The sequence below is a fragment of the Cynocephalus volans genome, chromosome 8 (genome assembly GCF_027409185.1).
Source record: "Cynocephalus volans isolate mCynVol1 chromosome 8, mCynVol1.pri, whole genome shotgun sequence".
NCBI lineage: Eukaryota > Metazoa > Chordata > Mammalia > Dermoptera > Cynocephalidae > Cynocephalus > Cynocephalus volans.
This window is the reverse complement of record NC_084467.1, coordinates 21,657,340-21,677,671: the sequence shown is the minus strand read 5'-3', so window position 1 is coordinate 21,677,671 and position 20,332 is coordinate 21,657,340. Positions and strand designations below refer to the sequence as shown.

General features: G+C 54.6%; 1 protein-coding gene across 5 annotated transcripts in view; it reads left to right on the top strand.

Annotated features, from left to right (window-relative positions):
* AHDC1 (AT-hook DNA binding motif containing 1) overlaps positions 1 to 19,814 on the top strand; it is a 64,224-nt gene extending 44,410 nt beyond the window's left edge. For all 5 annotated transcript variants that reach the window (XM_063106236.1, XM_063106235.1, XM_063106234.1 and 2 more), the window contains 4 exons: positions 3,344 to 3,455; positions 3,606 to 3,643; positions 4,042 to 8,961; positions 19,224 to 19,814. In XM_063106236.1, the coding sequence (XP_062962306.1) occupies positions 4,116 to 8,918 (4,803 nt within the window). In that variant the 5' untranslated portion in view covers positions 3,344 to 3,455; positions 3,606 to 3,643; positions 4,042 to 4,115 and the 3' untranslated portion in view covers positions 8,919 to 8,961; positions 19,224 to 19,814. The remainder of the gene's footprint in view (positions 1 to 3,343; positions 3,456 to 3,605; positions 3,644 to 4,041; positions 8,962 to 19,223) is intronic.
* The last annotated feature ends 518 nt before the right edge of the window (positions 19,815 to 20,332 follow it).

Genomic DNA, 20,332 nt, shown 5'->3' with positions numbered 1-20,332 from the left:
GAAGGTAGCGACTAAAAACTGGAAGGACAGATTACTAGTCAAAAATCAGAACTTATGGGACTAGGACAGTTGGAGGAGGCTTGCATGGAAGGGGGCTGAATCTCTGGACAGAAAAGCAGTTTGGCTTAGAGGAGCCCAACAAACCTCAGTTCAAACTCCATCTGAATTCAATGACATGGCTGTTTGTCTTCAAGGACATAACTTGACCTCTCTGTGCCTCTACTTAAATGCCAGATAAGTGGCGATGCCATTATTATTCTATCATTGTTATTTTTGTTATGATTTGGGGCTGGAGCCAGGTTGGAAGATCTTCAGGTACGCTTGGGTGGGGGTGGGGGGGCTGAAGGGAAGGAGGTTGGTGATGACTAGTTCCTGAGGGGGCAGATCCTGCGAGGTAAGACCCCAGGAGGGGAAAGGAGGTGATGAGGAAGGTCTCAGAGCAGCAGTAGTAGCCCCATTGATGCAATGTTTTCCATTCGAGGACATCCCTGGGCCTTCAAACCAGGCTGGGAGGGAAATGGTGGGGGTGTGGGGGGAGTGTGCAGGCTGGAGAGAGGGTCATGAGGCCGGAAGTGAGAGCTGGGGCTGGCGGCCTGTCTCCCCTGAGGAGGCTGTGGGTGGGGGAGGGGGAGGAGGGCTGGGGAAGGGGTGGGGTGGTCACAGCCACAGCGGGGGAGGGTGGGGCTGGGGACTCAAGGATGTGGGCTGGCGCTTCCCGGCACTGTGCACAGCAGGTTGGGGCCCCCCAGCCCCCTCCCAGCCTGCTGGTGTCCCCATGGGCAAGCTCAGACACACTGACCCAGAAGCTGACAAGCAGACAGAAGGACCCTTTCGACTTTGTTCGCAGACCAGGGCTAGGTGGTACCCTTGGGAGGGGGCCAAGAGAATGGCCACAGGGGTGTGGTGGGGAGGGGAGCCAGCTGCTTCCCTCAGATCCTGGAGGCTGCAAAAGAGAGCAGTGGACAGAGTCAGGAGGTCTGGCGGCAGGACGTGCTCAAAGGTCTTCACGGGTGGGTGGAACAGAAGCAACCACTGGAGAGGTTTTTCTCTTCTGCCAAGATCACACCCTCAGGCCCCAAGTGGGAGGTCTGCAGAGCGAGGAAGGCTTTTCAAACCCTACCCGCAGTAGGGGAGGGAGGGTGGCTTCTGGTAGGCATCTCAAAAAGGGCATCCGGAGCCAGGGTCAACCATACTGTTGGAAAGTGGACTTGGAGATTCCAGAGTCTGAGCCCCTTCCCTCCTTTGTGAGGGTGTTACCCACAATCCTCCCTGCAAGAGCAACAGTGCTCCAAGTTCTTGGAGCAGGGAGAGCCTGACCTGGGAGGGGCCAGGTCCACAGCCAGGCATGGAAGACAACAGAACCCTGACTGAGCTAGTAGGTGGGACAACAAGGAGCAGCTGAGGCCTGGGACCTATAGAGAGGGAAGGGACAGTGGACAGAGGAATATTCCACCTGGAGGAGCAACAAAAGGGCCCTTCCCATGCCATTTTGTGGCCTTGGGCAAAGTCTCTTTCCCTCTTCTGGTCTCAGTTTTCTCATCTATAAAATGGGAGGGTCACAAGATGGCACTAGAACAATGTACCCACTAGAGTGGCTGATTAAAAATTCAAATTCCCAGATATCCCTTCAAATATGTGAGTCAGACTCCCCTGGACTAGGGCCTGGGTATTTGGAATGTTACACAGCTCCCCCAGGCCCAGGGTTCGTAAGCCAATGGGTTAGATAATTTTAAGGTTCCTCCCAACCTTAAATTAGACCACAGCTCTAGAAGGCACATTTTCAGAAGTGGCTTGCAGGAGCTGAGACTGAAGGAGGCTTTGGACTTAGGGCAGAATTAGGAATCCTGCCACTTAGCTGCTATGTGACTTCAGGCAAGTTGCACAACTACTCTGAGCCTGTTTCCTCTGTAACATGGGGATAATAACCATGTCTCTCAGGTTGCTATGAGGACTCAGTGGGTCATATATGTGGAGGTGCTTTGTTGATTTCAAATTGTTGCAAGAGGATTATCCCTTTCCACACTCCCCTGTCCCTGATTAGCTTTACAATCTTCCTGTATAGTGACATCATAGGGCAATATGACAGCTGGTGAGAATCTGCATGTGTCTGTTGGGGGTGGGCCCTGGCGATTCAGCATTAGGTCAGGGCCAAACACTAGGCAGTGATCAAGGTTAGTCTTTAAGACCCTCATTGTGATTGGGGCCCATTCAGCTCCCCACTCCAAGATCCCAGATCCTGGGGATCAGCCACTGCCCTGTGTCCCCAGGGTCCCTTGGGAATCAGACAGGACTGGATCTAAATCCCAGCTCTGCCCTGACCAGTTCAAGGAGTCGGTTGGTAAATATTTATGTAGCATCCATAGCCCAGGCCCTGGGGTCAGGAGATACAGCAGTAAACAACACAGACACTATTCCTGCCCCTGAAGAGCTCAAACTCTCAGGGGAGACACACTAAACAGCCAGTCACACAAGTAATTGATTACAGTTACGATAAACACTATGAAGGTGAAATTGATAAGGCTCTGAGAGTACATAGCAAGGGCCAGACGGAGGCCAAAGGTAGGATGGACCATCAGACTCTTTGTGATGAAGGTAGAAGAGGGGTCAGAGAATGTCCCTTTCCACATTCTCTCTCCCTCCCAGAGTGTCTTTCTTGGGTCACACTTTTGGGTCTGGAGAAGAATAAGAAAGCCTCATGGGAAAAGTCAAGGTTGATTGCTCTGTGTGCCTCATTCATTCATTTGTTCATTCATTCACATATTTTTTGAAACACTCCTATGGGCCATGTGTTGTTCTGGGTGTTCGGAGCTACAGAGCAGTGAATGGGACAGATAACCTGGCCCTCATGGTGTTTACCACCTTCTTGTGAAAGATTGCTGTAAAAATGGGGAAGATAATCATATTGATTTCAGGCTTGCAGGGAGACTTGATGAAATAATCATATAAAGTACTTGGCCCAGTGTTTGGCAACAAAGTGTCCCAAAGTATGGGCTTTTATTGTGGACTGCCCGGTGTGATTGCTAAACCTCTGACCTTGGCCACTCTTCACTCTTTGCTGCTCTTATCCCACTAATAATTAAATCATTTATGATTATCTGATCAATGTCTATCTACCCAGTCCTTGTGCAAAGTAAGAGCTCCATAAATAATGAGTGTTTGAATGAATGATGTTACTTCATCTCTGAGCCTGCATTTCTTCATCTGCAAAATGGGGTTATTAATAGCCCCTACCTCACAGGACTGGTATGAAGAATTAAATGAATGGATACCTGGAGAGCTTCCAGCCCAGTGCCTGGCACGCAGTAGGTGCTCACTAAACCTGAGCTGCGATGGTCCTTTCCAGGCACTGTCCATACCCTGAAGCCTGGGCTCAGGCTGAAGTTGCTCCACAACACCCTCAGCTGACAGCCAGCGACTGGCAGAGCTCCCAGGCACGGGGGCCCTCCCTCTCCCAGGTCAGCTGGGTGGGTATGTGCACTGGAGGGAGCACTGAGGGAGCTGGGGTGGTCCCTGGAGGAGGCCGGGCCAGTGGGCAGGGGTTAAGCTGTGGCCATCAGACCATTTGGGGAATTCAGATCTCCTCTTGCCTGTCTTATTGCCCACAGAGATCTCCAGAGTGACAGCCCAGGCGGCAGAGCCGAGGGTGAGTGGCGGAGTTCTCCTGGAGCCTTGGGGGTGGGGGCAAGAAGGAGGGAGGCCATGCTCTTGATAGGACGTCCTGGCCCTCTCCCTAAGTTTGATCTGCTGATGGGATTCCCTCTCAAAGGCAGGGGTCCCATTCTCCCTGAGCCCATAGCCAGGGTCTAGGAGGGGGTGAGTTGCCGATAAGTGAAACTGGCCCCATACCTATGAGGGGTTCATTGTGCACATGGTGGTTTGGGAAAGGCTGGGGGTTAGCAAAGAGCTTGGGCTTAGGGAGGAGACTGGAGCTTGATAAGTGGGATGAGAACTTGGGAAGGGTACAGGGGCCATCGAGGATAAGGGAAGCTGATGCAGACTTGGGGGTTCAGTTAGGCACCTCTTGCTTGTCCTGCCCTGCAGGTCCTGGTCCCGGCTTCTCGTACCCTCATGTCAGCCCCGGCCCCGCCCGGCGGCCCGCGGAGGACAAGGTCAGGATGCGTGTGAAGCCCCAGGGCCTGGTGGTGACTTCCAGTGCCGTGTGCAGCTCTCCTGACTATCTCCGGGAGCCCAAGTACTACCCCGGTGGTCCCCCCACCCCCCGGCCCTTGCTTCCCACCCGGCCCCCTGCCAGCCCACCTGACAAGGCCTTCTCCACCCACACCTTCTCTGAGAACCCACGCCCACCCCCACGCCGAGACCCCAGCACCCGGCGCCCACCAGTCCTTGCCAAGGGGGACGACCCACTGCCCCCACGGGCAGCCCGTCCTGTCTCACAGGCCCGCTGCCCCACACCGGCCGGAGACGGCAGCAGCTCCCGACGCCGCTGGGACAACGGGCGGGTGAACCTGCGTCCAGTGGTGCAGCTGATTGACATCATGAAGGACCTGACACGGCTTTCCCAGGACCTGCAGCACAGTGGTGTGCACTTGGACTGTGGTGGGCTCCGGCTTAGCCGCCCACCTGCCCCACCACCTGGCGACCTACAATATAGCTTTTTTTCCTCACCTAGCCTGGCCAACAGCATCCGCAGCCCTGAGGAGCGGGCCACCCCCCATGCCAAGTCGGAGCGGCCCAGCCACCCCCTCTACGAGCCTGAGCCTGAGCCTAGGGACAGTCCCCAGCCTGGCCAAGGCCACAGTCCCGGAGCCACAGCTGCGGCCACTGGTCTGGCCCCAGAACCTGAGCCAGACGGCCCTGATTACTCAGAACTTGCTGACGCTGACATCCTTAGTGAGCTGGCCTCTCTTACTTGCCCTGAGGCCCAGCTGCTAGAGGCCCAGGCCCTTGAGCCACCGTCGCCTGAACCAGAGCCTCAGCTCCTGGACCCCCAGCCCCGCTTCCTGGACCCACAGGCACTAGAGCCACTCGGAGAGGCTTTGGAGCTGCCACCCCTGCAACCTCTTGCTGATCCCCTGGGGCTGCCAAGTCTGGCTCTACAGGCCCTGGATACCTTGCCTGACTCCCTGGAGTCACAGCTGCTTGACCCGCAGGCACTTGATCCCCTGCCCAAGTTGCTTGACGTCCCAGGTCGCCATCTGGAGCCTCAGCAGCCCCTAGGACATTGCCAATTGGCCGAGCCCTTGCACCTAGACTTGTGCTCACCTCACGGCCCCCCTGGGCCTGAGGGTCTCCCCAAGTACGCCCTGCGGCGCACTGATAGGCCAAAGATCCTGTGTCGCCGGCGGAAAGCCGGGCGGGGGCGCAAGGCAGACGCTGGACCTGAGGGCCGCCTGCTGCCCCTGCCTATGCCCACTGGGCTGGTGGCCGCCTTGGCCGAGCCCCCACCACCACCTCCACCACCTCCTGCCCTGCCAGGCCCAGGTCCAGTCCCTGAGCTCGAGCCGGAATCTTCCCCGGCTCCAGTAATTCCTACCCGTAGAGGCAAGTGCCGGGGCGTGAGGCGCATGGTGGTGAAGATGGCTAAGATCCCTGTATCGCTGGGGCGGCGGAACAAGACCACATACAAAGTGTCATCCTTGAGCAGCAGCCTGAGCGTGGAAGGCAAGGAGCTGGGCCTGCGTGTGTCGGCAGAGCCCACCCCACTGCTGAAGATGAAGAACAATGGGCGGAATGTGGTGGTGGTCTTCCCGCCCGGCGAGATGCCCATTATTCTCAAACGTAAGCGTGGCCGCCCTCCTAAGAACCTGCTGCTGGGTCCCGGCAAGCCCAAAGAGCCAGCAGTGGTGGCGGCCGAGGCGGCCACTGTGACAGCAGCCACCATGATCATGCCAGAGGTGAAGAAACGACGGCGGCGGAAGCAGAAGCTGGCATCCCCCCAGCCATCCTATGCAGCAGACGCCAATGACAGCAAGGCTGAATACTCAGACGTCCTTGCCAAGCTGGCCTTTCTGAACCGCCAGAGCCAGTGCGCTGGGCGGTGTTCGCCGCCCCGCTGCTGGACGCCCAGCGAGCCCGAGTCAGTGCACCAGGCCCCGGACACCCAGAGCATCTCCCACTTCCTGCACCGTGTGCAGGGCTTCCGGAGGCGTGGGGGCAAAGCAGGCGGTTTTGGTGGCCGGGGTGGGGGCCATGCAGCCAAAGCAGCCCGATGCTCCTTCAGCGACTTCTTTGAGGGCATTGGCAAGAAAAAGAAGGTTGTGGCAGTGGCAGCTGCTGGGGTTGGCGGCCCTGGCCTCACTGAGTTGGGGCACCCCCGCAAACGGGGCCGGGGGGAGGTGGACGCTGTGACTGGGAAGCCCAAGCGCAAGAGGCGGTCCCGGAAGAATGGGACTCTGTTCCCAGAGCAGGTGCCCAGTGGCCCAGGCTTTGGGGAGGTGGGTGCTGAGTGGGCCGGGGACAAGGGTGGTGGCTGGGCCCCTCACCATGGGCACCCAGGTGGGCAAACTGGCCGAAACTGTGGGTTCCAGGGGACTGAGGCCCGGGCCTTTGCCTCCACTGGGCTAGAGAGTGGAGCTTCAGGCCGTGGCAGCTACTATAGCACGGGCACACCCTCGAGCCAGACCGAGCTCAGCCAGGAGCGCCAAAACCTCTTCACCGGCTATTTTCGCTCGCTGCTCGATTCAGATGACTCCTCTGACCTCTTGGACTTTGCCCTTTCGGCCTCTCGCCCAGAGTCCCGGAAGGCATCGGGCACCTACGCAGGGCCTCCCACCAGTGCCCTGCCTGCCCAGAGGGGCCTGGCCACCTTCCCTAGCCGGGGAGCCAAGGCCAGCCCAGTGGCAGTGGGCAGCAGTGGGGCTGGGGCAGAACCCCCCTTCCAGCCTGTCCTGCCCACTCGCCAGACCTTCCCACCGGGAAGGGCAGCGAGCTATGGGATAACTCCAGCCACTTCAGACTGCCGGGCAGCTGAGACCTTCCCAAAGCTGGCTCCCCCGCTTTCAGCCATGGCCCGCTCACCTACCACCCACCCGCCCACCAATACCTATCCTCCCCAGTACGGTGGCTATGGGGCTGGACAAAGTGTATTTGCCCCAGCTAAGCCCTTCACTGGCCAGGACTGCGCTAACAGCAAGGACTGCAGCTTCGCCTATGGCAGTGGCAACAGCCTCCCTGCCTCGCCCAGCAGTGCCCACAGCGCCAGCTACGCCCCACCGCCTACTGGGGGGCCCTGCCTGCCACCAAGCAAGGCCTCCTTCTTCAACAGCTCTGAGGGAACCCCCTTCTCTGGTTCAGCCCCCACACCCCTGCGCTGTGACAGCCGGGCCAGCACCGTCTCACCTGGTGGCTACATGGTGCCCAAGGGCACTACAGCCTCTGCCACCTCTGCAGCCTCTGCCGCCTCCTCTTCCTCCTCCTCCTTCCAGCCCTCGCCCGAGAACTGTCGGCAGTTTGCGGGGGCTTCTCAGTGGCCTTTCCGGCAGGGTTATGGAGGCCTGGACTGGGCCTCAGAGGCCTTTAGTCAGCTCTACAATCCCAGTTTCGACTGCCATGTCAGCGAACCCAATGTAATCCTGGACATCTCCAACTACACGCCACAGAAGGTGAAGCAGCAGACGGCCGTGTCCGAGACCTTCTCCGAGTCGTCCTCCGACAGCACCCAGTTCAATCAGCCGGTTGGTGGTGGCAGTTTTCGGCGTGCCAACAGCGAGGCCTCGAGCAGCGAGGGCCAGTCGAGCCTGTCCAGCCTGGAGAAACTGATGATGGACTGGAACGAGGCATCATCCACCCCTGGCTACAACTGGAACCAGAGTGTCCTCTTCCAGAGCAGCTCCAAGCCGGGCCGTGGACGGCGGAAGAAGGTGGACCTGTTCGAGACCTCACATCTGGGCTTCCCGACATCTGCCTCGGCTGCTGCCTCAGGCTACCCATCCAAACGGAGCACTGGGCCCCGGCAGCCACGGGGTGGACGGGGGGGGGGGGCCTGCTCAGCCAAGAAGGAGAGGGGTGGTGCAGCAGCCAAAGCCAAGTTCATCCCCAAGCCACAGCCGGTCAACCCACTGTTCCAGGATAGCCCAGATCTTGGCCTGGACTACTATAGCGGGGACAGCAGCATGTCACCACTGCCCTCACAGTCGAGGGCCTTCAGTGTGGGAGAGCGAGACCCCTGTGATTTCATGGGACCCTACTCCATGAACCCATCCACGCCTTCTGATGGCACCTTTGGCCAAGGCTTCCACTGCGACTCGCCCAGCTTGGGTGCTCCTGAACTTGACAGCAAGCATTTCCCACCCCTGGCCCACCCACCCACGGTGTTTGATGCTGGCCTGCAGAAGGCATACTCACCCACCTGCTCGCCTACACTGGGCTTCAAGGAGGAACTGCGGCCACCACCCACAAAGCTGGCTGCCTGCGAGCCCCTCAAGCATGGGCTCCAGGGGGCCAGTCTGGGCCATGCAGCTGCAGCCCAGGCCCACCTGAGCTGCCGGGACCTGTCACTAGGCCAGCCCCACTACGACTCCCCCAGCTGCAAGGGCACAGCATATTGGTACCCACCGGGCTCAGCTGCCCGCAGCCCACCCTATGAAGGCAAGGTGGGTACAGGGCTGTTGGCTGACTTCCTGGGCAGGACGGAGGCTGCGTGCCTCAGTGCCCCACACCTGGCTAGCCCACCGGCCACTCCCAAGGCCGACAAGGAGCCATTGGAGATGGCCCGGCCTCCTGGCCCACCCCGTGGCCCTGCTGCAGCCGCTGCTGGCTACGGCTGCCCACTCCTTAGTGACTTAACCCTGTCCCCTGTGCCGAGGGACTCGCTGCTGCCCCTGCAGGACACTGCCTACAGGTATCCAGGCTTTATGCCACAGGTGCATCCTGGCCTGGGTGGGGGCCCTAAGAGCGGCTTCCTGGGGCCCATGGCGGAGCCTCACCCTGAGGACACATTCACCGTCACCTCCCTGTAGTGCCAACTGAAGTGCCGACTGGACTGCGAGGTTTTGTTCCTGGGTGAGTCTGGGTATGTGGGGGCAGTGGGCAGAGGACTTGGGGGTGGGGAGAGTGAGGACATTAGAGTTTGGGCAAGACGAAGAGGTATAAAGATGAGCAGGAGGCATATGCAGGATTTAAGGACAAGTTTGGGTACCTGACATTAGGGAGTAGGGATTCAGGATTAGATTTTGCCAACAGTCTTGGGAGGAGATGGGGTGCTGGGGTGGGGAACCTAGCAGGAGGCTTGGACATTCAGGGGGTCCTGTTAGTTGAAATGGCCAGCAGACCAGAGACTGGTAGGGCCACCTAGTTTGGTTCATTAAGCGTTTATTTCCCTCATTCATGCTGGGTCTTGGGCAGTGAGTAAGGAAATACTCACCACTTGGCCTCTTGCAAGGGAGGGCGTTTGCATCGCCCTTTGTGAGACAATGAAGGGAGAAGCAGGATGGACAGTCACCCACCCAGGGCCTATCCAGAGTGCCAGACCTGCTGGGCACCCGTTTCCCTAGGAGCTTCATTTATTCCAATACGTAGCGTGTCAAGAGCCACACAGAGTGTCGCCAGTATGTCTTGGTCACATGCTCTGCAAGGGCTTTACAGAATGGCCCAAAGTATCCTCCCGCCCCCCCCCCCCCCCCAGTGGTACCCTTAAAAGCTATTTTCAACATCTTTGGCCTGAGGTAGGCTCAGTGTGGTCAGAGGCATGTAGGGTAGGGATCCAGAAACGGAGAAGGGGCATTGGGATCCCACTGTCCCTGGGAACCTGCAGCCAGTGGATCCATCCTCAGGCAGGATGTTTTGACTCTAGAAAAGTCACTTTCCTGAAGCCAAATGCTTTTCCAAGAGTTCAGTTATATATTGTTACCTAACAATATTTAGATATTGTTTTTATCAGGCACTGTGACCTCATTAGTTGGAGCCAATTTTAGTAATCTCAAGATGTGGTGTTTTTAAAAAGGAAGATACGTGCCGGCCCATGGCTCACTTGGGAGAGTGTGGTGCTGATAACACCAAGGCCACGGGTTCGGATCCATATGTGGGGATGGCCGGTTAGCTCACATGGAGAGCGTGGTGCTGAGAACACCGAGTCAAGGGTTAAAATCCCCTTACCAGTCATCTTTTTTTTAAAAAAAAAAAAAAAAAAAAGGAAAAATAAAAGACAGAAAATACCCCCAAAATGGTAAAAAGAAATAGGGTTGAAGGAACCATTTCCTTGAAGAATAACCTGCTCCAGAAATACAGTCACAACTGGTCCCACTTTTGGACAACGGACTTGTCACAAAATTGGCCCAGATGTGGTAGTTGGCAATGGGGTGGGCTGAGGGCACGTCTGAGTCCCTCACCCTTCACATCTACTACCACTGAAGCTTACCGGGAGTTCCTCTTCCTGGAGAAGGAGTAGCAGGGATCCTGGAAAGCCCCATCCCTGCTCTGGGGAGGCCATTCAAGGCCAGAGTGGCACAGGGTCCTGAAGTCATCTCAGTGAAAATGCATTACCCCCTCTCTGCCATACCCCAGCTCCCCTGGTGCCTGAAAGTGACAAAGGGCAGCACATGGAGTTAGGAGGCCTGGGGGAGGATCGTTTCCTGATTGGCCACCAACTTGCTGCATGCCCTTGACCAACCTTTTGCCCCTCTCTGGGCCTCTGTTTCCCCATCTGTTCAAGAAAATTAATGTTGATAATCTTTTAGGCTCTTGCAACTCTGTATGGCATAGACAATGGACCAAACTTTTTTTTTTGGGGGCAGCATATTTTCCTTCCTAATGAAGCCAGGCCAAGATTAAAATGGCCTTCCATTCCCCATGCATCTTATTGCAAGCAGCAGAGCCGCAGCTCTGAAGCAAGCCAGGGAGAAGCTGCTTAGGGTTTAAAATGTCAAACTCTTGATCCTTCTCGCTGGAGGGGAGATGTCTCATGGATAATCCAGAAATGTGAAATAATCCAAAAACCATTCCTCCCAGGCTCTGGGTGGGAAAATGAAGGGGTGTGGGGCTGGGTGGTTGGGCAGGTCACAGCTCAGTGAAATACATAATGGAACCACCCAGTGAGGCCTGAATGGAGGAGGAACTGGGATGCCATCCAGCGCCACATTCTGGCCCCGCTCCCCACTCAGGCCTGGGAGTTAACAGCACTGTCCTCAAACTGATGCATTTGGTTATTCCAGAGACATCTGTCCAGCACCCACTATGTGCCAGACATTAGGAGCACTACAGTGAACATCACAAATGAGCTGCTTGTCCTTAGGGTGCTTCCAGGTTAGAGGGAAAGACAGTAAACAGAATGACACAAAGCATTTGATAAGCCATGGAAAGAGAAAAAAATCTAGAGCACCTAGAACAGGCTGACCAGACCTTGAAGCTGATGCTTCAAGGATGAGGGTCTCAACAGCTAAGACAGGGAGCAGGAAGAGCATTCTGGGCAGAGGGAGCAGCAATGTGTAAAGCCTTGAAGCAGGAAGGGGCTCAGCTTTGAGGAACTGATGTGAAGGCAGTTAAACTAAGTGAGGGGGCAAGGTGGGCTAGATCACGTGGGCATTGGAAGGAGTTTGAACTTTATTCCAAGACAAAGGGGAACCACTGAAGAGTTCTCAGCTGGAATGCCATGGGTCACAGTGGAGCAGAGCAAGTGTTGAAGTAGAGAGACTAGCTGCAGCAGTCCAGACAAGCAATGGTGGTGGCTTGGACCATGGTGGTGATAGGGCTGTCTCTCTTTTTTATCTAAGATTGTGCACAAGCTTCCTCATCAAAATCATTGTGCGAGTGAGGATGAGTTGGGGATATAGGGAAGGAGAATGGCAAGGAAGAAGAGTTAGTAGAGAGAGTTGCATTTTCAACAGAGGTCTTAAGCAGAGAGGACAGTGACACGCTCATTCACCAACAGGCAGTGAGCAGTTTTGACACCAGCCACTGGAGAAGCAATAATTCAGCTCAGGCACATACATTGAGCCCCTCTGTGCCTAGGCACTGGGGAGACAAAGCAGACGTGGCCCCTGTCCTCAAGCTCAGCATCCATTCCAGGAAACTAAAACAAGTACACAAAGAACCTGAAATCACTTGGCAGAAAGTGGCAGGTACCCAGAAGCAAAGAGAAACAAAGATTGTGCACCAGGCAGCTGAGTGTTATGGTCAGAAGTCACCCTCTGCCCCCTTGATGAGAAAAGGAGCACAACTTGTGCCAGGCCCTTTGTATAACGCTGCCTCACGGACCCTTCACAGCAGCCTGGGAGGTGTGCCCGTCCCCCCATCAGAGTTGAGGAGACAGCCATGAGCCAGGGGATCCATAGTTAGTATATGGTGGAGGCCGGATTGGAACCCAGTACTGCCCCTCCAGAGCCTGGATTCTCTGCTTCTTTCCATCCCACACCCCTACCTCCCCATCTGCAAAGTGATGGTTTGGATTGGACAGTCCTTACAACTCTTTCTGGGTGTGACATTTTAATGGGTTTTTTGGGTTCTGTGGAAGAAGCTGCATTTGAGCTCGACCTTGAAGAGTAGACAAGATTTGGAGACTGGGGGCAGGGCATTCCAGGCAGAGGGAACTGTGAGCAAAGGCAGGTCACATCTCAATGTGAATTAGAAGATGAGAGCTTGGAGAAGACAGAGTGGGGGATGTGGGACCGACTGGCCTGAGAGCTGTGGCTGATGGGACAGAGACGGGAATGGGTCAAGGGAGGGGGCCTTGGGCTCATGCAGACATCTTCTCCAGTCCCCTAGATGAGAAGCAGAGCCAGACAGACTGGCTCCACATTGGGCCCCTGTGGGCTGAAGATCAGTCCTGCCAGACCTTGTGGATGGGTGGGAGTGTAGGACGGGCCCTCCGAGGTGTTCAGGAATCTCGAGTCCCTCTCCCCTCCCTAATCTCTCTCAGGCCTGGACCTGAGGCCAAGAGAAATGTCACAGGTCCTCCAAGGTTACACCAGCTGGGGCCTGACCAGAGCAGGAAGCAGTTTCCAAGGCCACCATCCAGCCAGGGTCAGCAGGCAAGCCTAGGCCTGGGCCAGGCCCAAGCTGTTCTGGGCTTTGTCTCTTCGTGTCTTGAAACCTCGAGAGGTCACTTGATCTTGCCCCTGGCTCTGAGCAAAAGGCTTCATGTCAGGGCTCAGCCAGTCCTGCCCTGCCTCTTCTGGGCTCCAGCTCTTCTCCAGTCTCTGAGGCCATCCTCCCTGCGATCCTGTTGTCTCTCTTGCAGCCATGTTTAGGCCAGGCCTTCTTGTCTGTGCCTTCATTTCCTGGAAATACATCTCTCTGTGAACATGACCTCTGACACTCCTCCTCTCCCATCTCCCCACACATCCTGGAGCACGGGCCCCGAAACTGGAGAGTGGTAGCTAGGAGCCTACCTGTGGACCCAGGTGCACAGGCCTCTATGCACAACCCAATTCCATCCCTTACTAGCTAGATGACCTGGTGAGTCATGTCACCTGATGAGTCATGTCACCTCCCTGCATCTCTTGTGAGAATTGAGTGCACTTAGCCTGGTCCCTGGCATGCAGTAAGCACGAAATCAGTGGTTGGTGATGGGTGGATTAATACCTCCCACTGACTGCATTCTGGGGCTTTGACCCAGTCTACATGAGTCACACCCCTCCTACCCTTTCTTCGCGTCGTTCAGGACCCTCCTTCACCTGCTTCCCTGCATCCCTCGTAGGAAGGGTCTTGTATTCTAGTGTGGGTTTGGGGCCTTTGGAGAGAGGCTTTGAAATGCCACCTAGTGACTGAGCCAAGTCACTCCCAAGAACAAGGTAAGTCAGAGACCCCCACCCCCGGGGACCCAAAGGCTGACGGGCAAAAAGACCTGGACTCAAAAATGACCGGCTAGGAACCCTGTCCACACAGTTATCCTCACCAGTCCTTTCTCCCAGTGCAAATAATCTGAAAAATACTTCCTTGTGACTTTGTGGTATGTCATGATTTTTCCCCTGGCAGGTTTGCCATCTTTGTCAGCATAACCTTTGCTGCCATAGTACCCTGTGTTGTGCTTGAGGGCAGGAGGAAGTAGGTTAATTCTGTGTTCAACACACATGAACTAGCGACAGGCTCTGGGCCAGGCATTGCATCCAGTGAACAAGATGGGGGCTTGTAGCCTATAAACAGGGATTCATTAAAAACCTCCACATGGGGGCCGAGCCCGTGGCACACTCGGTAGCGTGCTGCGCTAGGAGCACGGCGACGCTCCCGCCGCGGGTTCGGATCCTATATAGGAATGACTGGTGCACTCACTGGCTGAGTGCCGGTCACGGGGGGAAAAAAAAAAAAAAAAAAAACCTCCACATGGGCATCACTTTCCTGGGGAGGGACTAGAACACTCCCATGAGAATTATCAGGGACCAACCAGCCTCTTGCACCATGTGAGCAGGGCAGGAAGTAATTTGAGACTTCAGTGGCTGTAGTCCTAGCTCACCTCCTGGATCTCTGTGCCATCCTTACCTGAGTCCACCAAAGTACTTGTTCTTCAGCATTTTTAGATGCGTGGTGTCTGGAGCTCCTGAAATATTTGTTGGATGAATTGATCAAAACACATCTGCTCTTGTGACTCTATTGCTTAACACCTTTTGATTATATCCTTCCCTCTTCAGCCTTTTTACCTGAAAAATAAAGGCGCAACTTCCTAGCATGGCATTCCAGGTATTCGATTTCAGCCCCAACCTCTCTCACACACACCCCCTCTTACCAGCCTGGAGAATGTGTCAACAGGAGGGGCTCTTTCCCAAGTGTGCCTTATGCTTTCGTTCCCTGGCCTGGGTTGCCCTTTCCTACTCACCATGGTCTCCCACCTGTCAGTTCCTATCTTTCACTCAGATATCACTTCCTCCAAGAAGGGCTGCAGGATCCTTCCCAGGTCCAATTAATCTCTAGCCCTTTATGCATCCATGACAGCCCTTCCTGGGAATGTCCTCTTCACCACGCCACCAACTCCTTTAGGCCATTTACTCATCACCGCGCACTGTCCCCTCCCCCACCCCAGTGTCTCATCAGTCCTGGGACATTTCAGATCCTTCTTCTTCTTCTTTTTTTTTTTTTTTTTTAACTTGAGTCAAAGAAAGCATGTAGAATAGGGAGAGTTGTAAGAGGAAAGTTTAAGCACTGGGGAATGGGTATGAGACAGTTTTACTCCCACTGTCATCAGGAATTTCTCCTAAAAAATGGGGCAGGGAAATGTATAAATAAACCAATTCGAACTCTCAGGGCTAACTGGACTTTTGGAGTTCTCCAGGTACAATTCCTCCCAGTTTACAGAGAGGGAAAGGGATTCGCCTGAAGACTCAGAGCCACCCAGTCATTGCAGCACAGAATGGTACAGCCAGGAAGGGCCCCTGGGGATTGCCCAGTCCCTCGGTTCTTGCTCTTCCCCAGCCTCCACTTGAGTTGCATGTCCAACACATCCCCATCAGTAACACCTGTCTACAGGTGACATCTCCAGCCGGGAGGGCAGAGAGTATGTGTGTGAGAGTGCATGTGATGGAGGGGATGGGTATAGCCTCCTCCCAGGACAGGTAAGGGATCAGACTCTGAAAGGTAGGACACATACAAGGTCACACAGGGTGGTGGGTGACCATGAACGTGAACTCCATCTAGTCCCATAGCAAGCACGTTAGGTTTCTGTGGGGGAGATACAGGAAAATCCCTAAGGAGGAAATGACTGTCAGAGCTAGAGTTTAAGGAACACCTCTGGTCAATCGTGGACACAGATTTTGAAAAACTTCTCTGGAGTTGGGGGTGAGCCACACAAACCCACACCTCACAGCCTCCCCTTCTCCAATCAGGAACTTCATCAGTGCTTTAGTGAACTCCAGGCCCACCCAACGTTGGTATTTCTGCCTATCAGGTGTGGTCTGAGTCCCCAGGAAGCAGTATCCTCCCCACATCTGGGTGATTCACAAGGTTGGTTGGCTGCCTGAAAATGTTGGAGGGGTGGATGAGCCTTTGGGCAGCTGTGGTTAGCCTCTGATGCCTTGTCTTTGGGGTACCATCTCAGTTCTTGAAGATCTCTCCCATCACCTGTTCCACCCATTTAAATAAAATTACAGAATAGAAACTGAACCCCAGAGAGGAAAGAGACTTGCTCTAGGTCACACAGCAAATGAATCTCTCAAATTCTCATGTACTCTCTTTGCCTTCCACTCTACTGCCTTGTTTGACAGAGACCCCCTTCCGGAGGGCAGAGACTAGAGAGTGGAGGTTAGACCTTATCTGGTGCCCTGGCAGTTAGTGGGTGTGAACACATATTTGCTGGTTGCGTGAGTGAATGCACAAATGTGTGCTTTTTGGCAGAGAGGAGCTCTCTGGACAACTTGATTTATATATGATCGTAGCACTTTGAATCTCTGCTCAGCTATCCCTCGATGCCACCGTTGCCAGCCCCACTGGCAGAGACCACTTAATGCCCTGGCACCCCAGATCATAAAACTGCTGTAGCATGAGGACTCAGCGAAATGTGGCTCTGCAATTGTTCATTATGGAGACACTAAAAGGTGAAATCTTATAAACGGTGGTTGGTGTCCTGGGAGCCAGGTGCATGCTGGTGTTGGGGGTACAGAGGTACCATACACAGGTGTCTGCCCTGGAGGAGCAGGGTAGGAAATGAGGAGTGCATCGGTAGCTATGGTAACAGGGTGGTCTAAGGAAGCATCTTGGAGGTGTGCCAGACCCAAGTTGGATCTTGACATGCTGACCAGACTTAGATCAGTCATCGCTGTGTCATTCAGTCAGCACACGTCCTTGACCCCAGCCTGTGCTGGGTAACTGTGCTCCGCAGTGAGTTGAAGAGCCACAGCCCCTCCTGCTGAGACTGGGTTGCCCTCTCTGTCCTTTCTGAGCCCCTCAGGACTTCCTTTAGCACAGCACCCATTCTCCCTGCATTGTGATCGCCTGGTTTGGGGTCTGCTTTGCTTCCCCCTCTGCTCTGTGAGCCTCTAAAGGACAGACCCTATCCCTCTTGTTCTCTGCTTTGTCCCCAGTGCCCAGCACCGGGCAGCCTGGCACTTTAGGGTTTAGTTCTGTTTTGTAGAGAGTTGAGCTTAGTGAGATCAGGGTTCTACACAACCCCAGCATTCTCCTTTCTCCTCTTCCTCAAGAACCCTTGAGCTTTGATTCTCTCCCCATCCCCCACACCCCACCGTCCCCTAGATTCTGCCAGAGTCTAGCTGGCCAAGTCCTGAAAGCTGGGGAGGGCGGTGGGAGGAGGAAGGTGAGCCACGATGGGCGGCTTAGCAGAGAGTGAGAAAGCCTCCTGCTGCCTGGCCCGCAGGCACCGCGGGAATGGTTCTGGCAGGAGCCGCCTGCTGGGCTGAGATCACCATGGAGACCTGGCTTGGAGAGGGTCACTGGCAGTGGCTAAGGGCTGGAGGGGGCAGAGGCGGCAGGGATTTGTGCAGAGGCTCCCAGCCTGCCCCAGCACCCTTGTGGGGAGCTGGGGAGGCTGGGGATCAGTCAGCTTGCCAAGTGGTTTGGAGCAGCCTGTCCTAAATCTCCCCCTCGTCACCCTAACACACTATACCTGCCACCCCAACAGAGGTTCTTTAGCTTGACAGCTGTTCTTCAACCGCAATAAAGCTGCCCTCTGGTAGATGCCCCCAGCCCTCAGCTGAACCTGTCTCCCACATGCAATAGTCCTGCCCCCTAATGGATACACCTCTTATCTCTGCAGCTGTTCCTGCTTGTCACCCTAACTAGAAAGCAGACATCCATCCCAACAGCACCCCCTGCCCCAAGAGCTGCTTTTCTACCTCTCACCCCAGTTGTAATACAGCTGTCAACCTAACAGCATACCACTTACCCCTACGGCTAATGTTCCATCCTCCCCTCAACTGCAGGAGACCTGACAGCTTAACAAAGATGCAGCCCCTCCCCTCCCACTCCTGCCTCTGCTTGCCACCTGGTCTATACACCAGGGTAGGGTGCTGCCCCTGCCTCTACAGGAGCCCACCTGGTTACCCTGGCCTTGGGGGAGTCCTGGCAAGTCTAGCCTCAGGACAAAAGTCGTCCCCAGGGCTGAATGCCCAGCAGACAGCAGCCGAGGCTGAGCAGAATTTAAATGTGGCCCAGTTGGAAAGGGAAGCCAAGAAAGTACAAGGGAGGAGGCTTTCTGTCGCCGCCTGGTTTGTGTGGGTGTGGGGGAGGATGGATGGGCTCCCCGAGGAGTCTTAGAAGGCGGTTTTTACACCCCAACCCCAGACCCTTAAATTCTGGTGAAAATGGTCACACACTGAGGGTGGGAAATGTGAATCGAAGGGCTCTGAGAGGAGGACAGAACTCCAAAAGGGTCAGGCTAATGGCTGGAGGTCTTGGGAATGACCAAGCCCAGCCCTGTCCTGGGCACCTTCTCATTCACCCAACAGAGCTATGAACGCAGTGGAGCTAGCCAAGCTGGGGGTCTGGAGAGGGAAGTCATGTGCTCAGGGTGCCGCAACACAATTGGGACTGTCTAGGGAAAGGAGAGGTGGTACTTCCTACCTCGAGTGTCTGGTGATTGTAGAGACTGGGAACTTGGGAGTTTCTGAGCTTCAGGAAGGCAGAGTTCAGTCAAACACAGATGGCATTGTGTTGGGCAATTTCTTTATTCTTTCATTCCAACAGACTTCCTCATCACCTCACCTCTCTCAGGAACAGAGTGGCATTGGTGGGGGCTGGGAAAAGGGTTGGATCTAGAAGAAATTAAAGCAGTGGTTCACACCTGTGCTGTGCTGAGGCCCTGTCTTCCCCATTATGTCATTCCTCAGAACAGTTTAGGTTGGAGGAATTACTGAACTTATTGTGACACGAGGAAACTGAGGTTTGGAGAGCCCAGCTGGCCCTAGGAAAATTATGAACCAGGCTTCATCTGCCTTCAACCACTGAGTCCTCCCAACAAACCTATGAGGTAGTTCTGTTATCCCCTTTCTACAGATGAGTAAACAGGCTCACAGAGGTTTAGCCCAAGGTCATAGAGCTATTAAATGGTGGTGCTGACCTTTGAACTCAGCTGTGTCTGAATCCAGAGCCCAAGCTCTTTACTAATCCCACTCCCTGGAACCCCAACTCCTCACCCAGTGCATTCTTCACCTCTTGGTATGGGGCTTGGACATGCCTATTTTACAGATGGGGAAACTGAGCTCAGAGAAGGCCAGAAGCAGTTTCATGGGAGCCGATTTGGAGTTCTCTAGGTGAAAACAATGTGGTTAGCTTCTCCCAGAACCCTGGTAGGAACTGGGTGGGGGTCCCTCTCTTAGCCTCCCTGATCTCAGAGCTCAGTGTCTATGCCTGCCGCTGACTTCTGCCTCCTCTCTTGTGTTTCTTTGCAGCTTTCAGAAAACCAATGCCAAGACCCCTCCCAGCGTCCACATCGTCCTCTGGCAGGAGCACCTGCCCCTCTGCCTCCCATCCTGCCCCACCTGCACCCCCTGCAGTCCCATCTCCCCCTACCACTCCCCTGCCCATCTCCTCCATGCAGAAGCCGAAGGTGAGCCCTTTCTGCACAAAACCAGCAATTGTAAATACTTTTTAAAAATGTACAAAACTTAAAAACAAAACACAGTTTTAGAAAAAGACAAAAAAAAAAAAGAGCGAGAGAGCGAGCGTGTGCAAGAGGTTGCGAGCAGGGGCCCGAGGTGTCCAGAGCCCCTGCAAGTATGCACTGAGAAATTTATCTACAGGTCGTTTGACAAAAATGAACAATATCCTATTTATTGTATATACTGTTTTATTATAAATCGTGGATTGTATATTGCATTCTGTAAACCTGCTGTGGTCCCGTGGTGTGCAAATTCGCATGGTGGGGGGGAGGGAGAAGAACCTCTTGCGGGAGCTTTTTTTTTTCTTTCTTATTTTTCACTCTTTTGGGTTTTCTCTTCTGTTGTTGTTGTTGTTTTCTGTTGGCAGGACACACCCAAAGATCCAAGTTTGTATTAAAAAGAAATGAAAAAAAAGCAAAAAAAAAAAAAAAAAAAAAACCCACCAACCTCGTGTCTTGTGAAAGGGGGTGAGTGAGGGTGGATGGAATGGAAGGGACACAGCTGGGTTTTGTCACCAGCCACTGTTTCCCCCAGAGGAGTTGAAATACCTACATGTGTTCCCTACCTCTGAGTTCTCCCTTTTGCCTGAGATATGAGTCACCTTCTGGGTCATTCTCCTGCCCCATTCCACCTCGGGCTCTGGGTCTCCCCTGACTCTGAGACTGCCTACTCTATCCCAAGTCCCAGGTCTCCCTATCTGTGGGACTTTTTTTTAGAATTCTTTTTTGGCAGCTGGGCAGTACAGGGATCAAATCCCAGACCTTAGTGTTATCAGCACCACACTCTAACCAACGAAGCTAACTGGCCAGCACCTCTGGGCCCTTTTTTAAATCCCCAAATCCTGGGCTTTCTCTCCCTGAGGAACCCCTATTATGGGCTAAGCTTTGGGTCTCCAGTGT